We start from the raw sequence: 7622 nt of genomic DNA, 5'->3' as shown, positions 1-7622 counted from the left end.
TGCCCCCTCTGGCCTGTTCTCGTCCTTTAGGCCTCTGCTTTTGCTCCTGACGCCCCAGATGGGTGGGACCCCGGGTTCTACTCTTAGTTTTCCTTTCACGAGGTATCACAAGCTGTACTGGAGATTTCTCTCTGCCCTGGAGCCTGGGAGGGTTTCCGGGAAGGCATCTCTGTCCTCAGCAGGTCCCAGTGTCTAGAGGGCTTCTGCACGTAGTGGGCACAAGATAAATATGCTAAGGGAATAAATAATTAAACCAGTGAATAAATGCCAGACAAATGGTCTGAGATGAGGGTGGGTGGAGAGGTGCAGGGCAGGAGGGGCCTGGGGAGGCCTGGAGCTGGAGTCTCTGTGCCTGGGAGGCGGGAGGAGGGTCCACCAGGCAGGGTGCAGCTGCCTGGACCGTTAGTGGCAAGGGCCTGAGCCCAGTGCGAGCAGGGAGGAGGGAGGCCTGTGCTAGAGGAGGACCTCTGCGCCCCCAGGTCCTGGCCTCTGAGCAATTCAGGGCCCCTCCCCATGGAGGGAGCTAGCCTGCTCATGTCGGAATCTCCAGTGGCCTGGCTCTGGTGACCCCCGGTATCTCGCCAGGCGAGGGCAGAGTTCTAGAAACAGAGGTTCCAAGATGTCCCTGGTGCTTCTACACTGGAGGAGGGAGCTGCAGTCCCTGGTGAGCTGCCTGTCCAGGGAGCCTGGAGGGGCTCCTATTTCCAGCTAGGACCCTCCTGAACGGCCCTCTTCTGGGGGTACTTTTCAGCACTCCCCGGGGGCTGAGACTGCGGCCATATTGCGTGTGGCCTCGTCATCTGTACTCCGGTGTCCCCGTAGACCAGGAATGCCCCCAGGCCGCCTCGGCACCCAGGACAGCACCCTGCTCAGTTAGCACAGAAGGGCCTTGTGGGTTAGGGCTCTGTCCACAAGGCTCGCCCCTCCAGTTGACTGCACCCCTTCCTGAGCCAAGCCTTTCACTGGCTGTGCCATCTCCAAACTGGACCCCACAGTGACTTGGGGGAGGGCCCATACACACGAGGCACCCTCAGCTCACCCTCAGCGTGGGTAAGCTGGCTATGACCTGCAGGGCACCAGGTGGGAGAGTCCCTGGGGTGCGTGTGGAAGGTTCTGGAGAGCTAGGGGGATTTATTCTCCGGGGCTGAAAGGGTTAGGGCTTCTTTAAGTGGGCTGAGGCACTCAAAGTCCCTGGGACAGAATCACTTCCTGATCACGCACCCCGCTTCCTGGTTACCCTGAATCCTCCGAGATAAGACAGAGGCCTGCACCACATCAAGGCAGCAGTGCTCACTCCCCAGCGTCTGGAGGGTCTGGCCCAGGGCGGGCGGGAACAGAATGGGGCACTTCGCGAATGGGCGTAAAGTGGTTTCTAAAGCATCGGGCACAGCTGAACGTGCCTTCTACAGTCACTGATCTGTGTGATCCTCAGTGTTCTTGTCGTTTTCAGGTGAGGAAACAGTTCAGAGAGGTTCAGGAACTCACCCCAGGTCACACAGCTAGAAGAGGGGGAGCCAGGGTTCACCCTCACCCCTGTGCCGTGCAGGTCACTGCAGGAGCACACCTGGGGCCTGTGGCCCTGCCTCCCTGCCTGCCCTTCTCAGGGGTCCGGGGCTAAGCCGCAGGCGGGGGTCCCGCCCCTGAGCCGAGACGCCCACTCCACCCGCCCCGTGGCCTGAACACCGCCCTCACACGAGTTAACTGCGGCCGCGTGGGCAGGTGCGGCGCACCTGCGTGCACATCTGGACGGGGCGGGGTGGGTGGCGGCAGTCGGGCTTGGGGGCACCAGCCTCACCTTCAAAGAGGAAGGTCTCGTTCCAGTGGGGGTTCAGGTTCTTGCGCTTCACCTTGGTCTCCAGCTTGTGCTTCTTGTCCGGCAGCAGGTAGATCTTGACAAAGGGGTCACTGGTGCCACTGAAGTCCTTGGCCGGCAGCTCCTGGGCCTTCATGATCTTCACGGTGAGCGTGGACTCCTGGAAGTTGTAGCCCACGCTGAACTGGATCCGGCCCAGGTTTTCTCGGCTGCAGCCCTCATGGGCCTCCTCCTCCTCGGAGCCTGGGGACAGCTGGGGGTGGGGAAAGGCGGGCAGGGTTGGGGAGGGTTCTGCTTCCCCCCAGGCCCACGTTCACACTCAGGTGAGGATGCTGGGGGGGGGCAGTGCTTGGGGGGGGGACACACAGGGACGGAGGGCAAAGCCTGGACAGCCCTGTCTCCTGCACCCCAGAGCAGAGTGCACCCCCTTCCTGGAAGGCAGGAGTCTGTCCCTGTCCCCACCCCCAGGCCGCCCTGACCTCACAGCTGAGAGGTGGCTGTGCCCTGGGTCCCCAGGACCCCTGGCTCCCCCCTCGAGCTTCCCACGGGCCGCCCAGTTGGAGGCCCGAGTTTCACTGGCAGGAAACCGTGCTACAAGGCACGCGAGGTGGTCAGGGCTTAAGAGAGTGTTTGCTGGGAGGTGGCTCTCTGGGCTTCTGAGGATGGTGTGACTTACAAGAGGACAGAGGCAAATTTGCGGGAGCGACCCGTTTGTATAATCAGGGATCCTAAAATAAACTCCCAGGCCTGCCCTGGGGGAGCCTGATTTGATGGCCTGATGGCACTGGGGTGGGCGCCTGGACCTCGGAATCCTTTAAAGCCCCTCAAGGGGCTGTACTGCTCCCCCCGGCTGAGGCCCACTGGCAGGGAGGGCTGCCCCACCTTCCCACTGGACCCCAGCCACGCAGGCACTCGGGGGGGGGGGAGGTGGGAGGAGAAATGGGGGGATCTCGCAGCCCATGGCCCCACAGTGGCTGAGCGGGAGGCTGTAGCTCCTGGCTCCACCCACCCCTCCACCCAGCCCTCTGGGACCCCCAGGCCCCACCCCAACCCAGGGGGTCCATGCAGCATCTGTATAAAAGCCCCTCAGATGCCTGGCTGGGACCAGGGGTGGGAACTGACACCACGCTGAAGATGAAACTGCTGACACCTGTTTTCGCTCCCCATTTCCCCTTCTGGAACTTTCTCTGCGCTCTGTCTCCTACCTTTTGGGCACTCCGAGGCTCTGAAATACTAGCTAGCACAGACCGTAAGACATGTAGTGTGCACCTACCATGGCAGAAGACGCTCACATCACCTTCTTACTGAATCCTGACAACAGCCGGGCAGTTATCACCACTCTCTAGTGGGGGAGACTGGCTCAGAGAGGTTAAGTCACAGGTCCAAGGTTGCACAGCAGTATGAGCGCTCTGCCTTGAAAGTCCACTCTCCACCAAAGCAAGTCCACACCCCAGGGCAACTCTGAGGCCCCCCCCCCAAGCCGCGAGGACTCCCCTGGCCCAGCCGGGAAGCCTCTACACAGTGTTAACACGCAGCCCAGGTGCCCGCCTGAGCCATGAGCTCTGCCCTCCTCCGCTCTGGCCACCAGCCTCTCCTGGATCAGTAAAGCACCTCACGGTAGGTTTTCCTAGGTCCCTGCTTAGCCCAGGCAGGAACTGGAGGGAGATGGGCATTCCTATTGTCACTTGACATATGAGGAGGCTGAGGCACAGGGAGGCCCTTTTGGTAAAAAAGCTATGGGATGGCCCATCCTCTCCCCGACCCCTCCTGCCTCGGTTGCCCTTCCTGACCAGCCTGACTCCTGAGCCCCAACTTCTGACAGCCATGGGCATCCAGCGGTCAGATGTGCCAGTGACCTAGTGGTGGTCTAGGGCTGGGCAGCTAGACCCAGCACCTCTTAGCATCCACTGAGCAAGGACAGGGTGCTGGGGCCCGGGGGCAGCAAGGGGCTGGAGGCTGGGGGAGGGCCGCCCCCTCGGGACCTGGCTACCATGAGGCGTAGCCGGCCATGAGGCTGTGCGGGAGGCCGGTGCGTGGCGATGCTGGTCCGAAGGACGGACAGCCCAGGCCCGTCCACGAGTGGGGCGGGTGGGTGGTGGCAGAGCAGGTACGCAGGGGTGGGGGCAGGGGGCAGCGCTGGGGAGGCCCGAGGAGACCAGACACTCCCCTCTGCAGGGAGGGCTTGTGGCCTGCAGGCAGGACCATTTAACAGATGCTGGCAATTCTCTGGGGGAGAAGAGGGCAGGGGATGGATGGTTGAAGGGGATGGAGCCCTAAAGAGCAGAAGGGTGGGACCTGGGGGCTGGGGGCAGCCCAGGGACGGTGGGGGCTGTGGTGCTCGGGCAGCACGCAAGGGGACACCGGGCTGAATGTCAGGACCGAGGAAGGGCTACGACCCCCACCGCCAGCCCCTTCCTCTCTAGGGGACGGGGCTCAGGGCCAGGGAGGGGACGTGACTTGTCCCGGGGCCTGGGCACTAGGGCCGCAGCAGGCCAAGGGCCCTGCCTCACACCTTCCTGGGACTCCTCCCTGCAAATGTCCAGGTGCCCAACCGTGTCCTCCCTCTCTGGCCCTGCCCCCCCGGGGGGTGCACTTTAAAGTGCAGGTGTGAATCACTGCTGCTGCATGGGAGCACTAATGAAATCACAAATCTGCCCCGACTACAGGGATCCTGGTGGGGCGGGGTGTGGACAGGAGAGCCCAGTGCCGCTGTCCCTCCCAGAGGTCAGAACTGCTCTCCTGTTGTCTTCGGGCCTCCGCTGGCCCCAGCAACGGGTGGCAAAGGGCCCTAGACGGGACCCCTCGGCTGGGACAGGCTCCTAGGCCTCCCCGGATGGACGCGTCCTGGGGCGCTTCGGCCCCAGCTGTCCACCAGCCTCTCCGGGGTCACAGAGCTACCTCAGAGCGGGCTCCCGAGTGTCCTGCTTGGCCACAGGCACTGAAGGGGGAGGGCGTTCCTACTGTCACTTGACATGAGAAAACTGGGGCTCAGGGCGGCCATCTCGGGGCAGAGCTGGGGCACGGCTGCCGGGTAGCTCTGCTGCCGTCGCCCATCCCACGCGCCCCGCCCCCTGCTCACCATGAGCATCTCGCTGGTGAGGGAGTTGACGAGGTCCGAGACGGAGGAGCGGGGCTCGGTCCGGCGGTCAGACTCATCGTGGGGCGTCTGGCCGGGCACCGGGGCTGTGGTCACCGCCTTCCCTCCTGCGGGTAACCTGGGGGCAGGGAGTCCAGGTGAGCACAGGTCGGCGCGGGCTGGCTGGGCAGCACGTGCCTGGGCAGCAGCAGGCCCTTCTCCGAGACCACGCAGCGGCTACCTTGCCCACGGGGAGGCCTGGAGGGCTCGGGCCCGCCCTCCTTCCAGCAGGCACCGCCGGCCTGGACCCCAGCGTGATCCAGCTTGACTGCCCCCTGGGGGCCGTATTAGCGGGTGACCCCATCCCGCCTGTGCCCCAGAAAGCCTCCTGTCGCCACTCACAGGGTCCCGGGCGCAGCCCCCACCCCAGGCCTCTTCCACCCCTGCCCGCCCGCCCGCTAGCGGGGCGGCTCTGAGGGGCCATGCCAGCCACCTCCTGCCTCTGGGCCCCGGCACACGCGGCCGGGCTCTGGGCCCCTGGGCGCCACTTCTGTTTGCTCGGGTCAGCGAGTACACAGGTGCCCTTCAGACGTGAGACCGACCTGGTGAGGTCAGGGCCACCGTGCAGCTGGACTTTCTACGGTGACAGGAGCGTCCTAGGTCCTGGCGTCCGTGTGTGGTGAATGAGTTTGACTGAAAGCAATTGAGCTGTGAGCAGCCGCCTCTTCACTGGGGGAGCCTCTGCCCCCGCGCCCCTGGGCCCCGCCCTTCCACTGCCGGGGGGCACATCTGACAGGGCTGTCATCCGGGGTCCGAGCGACACGGGGCACCGCCAGGAAGCCCTGGGCCCCACCATTCCACGCCAGGCCCTGTCTGCACCCGATTCCACGCTGTGCCTGGGAGGCCGCGGTCTCGGGCTCCGCACTGGGCGACGCGCCTGGCTCCGTCCAGCTGGAGGCCAGGAAGGGGACACTGAGAACCTGCCCAGGGACCAGGCTGGAACATCCTTGAGGAGGGGTGGGGACAGGCAGCGAGGAAGAGCCGCACAGAGCCGGGCAGACGGCAGCAGGGGCCCGGGCTCGGCGGCCACGGGACGGCGGACGGGACCAGAGCCACAGACGCAGACACCACGCGCGGGACACAAGCTTCCGTGTGGACCGGCTGCCAGCCAGGTCGGCCACCACAGGCAAGACGGGCATGCGTGGAAGGTGCCAGGCCCTGGAGGGGGGGACACCAAGACCCCAGGCCCCGGCACACGCACAGGCACTGGCCGACAGATACTGGGGGGACGGGGAGGGGGTGGCACAGGCAGCAGACAGGTCAACACGTCCAGCAGCACACACACACACACACACACACACACGGGTCCTGCTGGGAGACAGTCGGGGAGACCCAGGCACGGCAAGCTGCCCGCGGTCACGGGGACAGGGACAGGGAGCGGCCTCAGGAACACGAAGCCCTGAGCAGCACAGCGCCTGCTGTGAGAACCCGGCCGGCCGTGGCTGGCTGGACATGGGGGCGCCCCGCCCCGCCCGCCCCGCCCGGGCCATGCGGCACCCCCAGAGGCGCGGCCACAGCAGCGCACGCTCACCACACGCACACGGACACGTACGCACGGACACGTGCTCACGCAGACAGGCACGGGAGGAGGAGGAGACTGAAATAGCTGGAGAGGTAAAGTCAGGTTAAAAATAGAGCGGGAGAGGAGAGCGCGCGAGATTGACTGCTGAAGGTATGAGAAAGTCGGAGTTATTTTGGCCACACCACAGCGCCAGCGCAGCTGCGAAGCAGCCTGGGAAGAGATGGTCAGCGCCACGGAAGCTACCGGCGGTCACAGGACAGAGACAGAGAGAACACTGAGGCGGAGGGGGCGAGGGGCCGGTCGCCGGCCGGGACATCCCTGTGAGGAGCAGATGGGAGGAAGGAGAGGGGGAGAGAGAGGCCAGAGCGGTTAGTTGGAGAGAGCGGAGGAGGCTGCCGGGTGGACGGGGCGAGGAGGGGCGAGGCGGCCGAGGAGAGGCAGAGGCGGGAGACACACCGGGGCGGAAGAAACATGGCGGCTTCGGGCAAGGAGAGCGATGGCCGCACCCCGCGGCGGGGGTGGGGCCGCGGTGGAAACCATTTGGATCCCAAGGAGCAATGGCTGACGAGGATGGGGGAGCATGAGGTGGGAGGCGTGCGGCTGGCATGGGCAGGACAGGCGGGGCCGGGCTCCTCGGCTTCCCGCCCCCAGGGCCAGGAGCATCCTGAAGTTCTGGGGTCCCCAGAGACGGGGGGCTTCTGAGCCACCAGGAATCCAGGAGTGGGCAGCGACCAACTTCCCACCCACGCGGGACCTGGTGGCTCCTGCTCACGAGGGCAACGTCCCCTGCCAGGGCTCCACGTCTCCCCACAAACATCAAGGGGTGTCCACCCCCATCCCGGGGTGACCCTGGGACACCCCTGGGGCCTTAAGTCTGGCAGGTCAGGTGGACACTGCCTGAGCTGACCTCAGGGGTCAGCTGCTCTGGAGGAGGGGGCGCTGGGGCAGAGGGAAGGCCCTGTGTCTAGAGGCAAAAGCTGGATAGGAAGAGACAGCTGGCCCGGCCCACCTGCCCGAGGTCCTAGAGCCTAGCGGGTGACCCCAATGCTGTGCCTGGGGCCTGGGAAACTGGGAACGGACGGCTCAGTTAAGGACCCTCTGGCGGCAGCCTGTCGCTGGGAGCACCCCAATGCCGTGCCTGGGGCCTGGGA

At 65.2% G+C, this 7622-nt stretch overlaps 1 protein-coding gene across 1 annotated transcript in view; it reads right to left on the bottom strand.

Annotated features, from left to right (window-relative positions):
- Positions 1-7622, bottom strand: part of SYT7 (synaptotagmin VII) — a 140938-nt gene that overhangs the window by 5439 nt on the left and 127877 nt on the right. Inside the window, exons 8-9 of the mRNA XM_012725155.1 lie at positions 4893-5028; positions 1796-2066 (exon numbers count right to left, since the gene is read on the bottom strand). Coding sequence (XP_012580609.1) covers positions 1796-2066; positions 4893-5028 — 407 coding nt within the window. The remainder of the gene's footprint in view (positions 1-1795; positions 2067-4892; positions 5029-7622) is intronic.

This window comes from Condylura cristata, unplaced genomic scaffold (assembly GCF_000260355.1).
Source record: "Condylura cristata isolate star-nosed mole 26May11 unplaced genomic scaffold, ConCri1.0 scaffold00015, whole genome shotgun sequence".
NCBI classification, from domain to species: domain Eukaryota; kingdom Metazoa; phylum Chordata; class Mammalia; order Eulipotyphla; family Talpidae; genus Condylura; species Condylura cristata.
The sequence above is the reverse complement of the archived record's forward strand: the minus strand, read 5'-3'. Positions and strand labels throughout refer to the sequence as shown.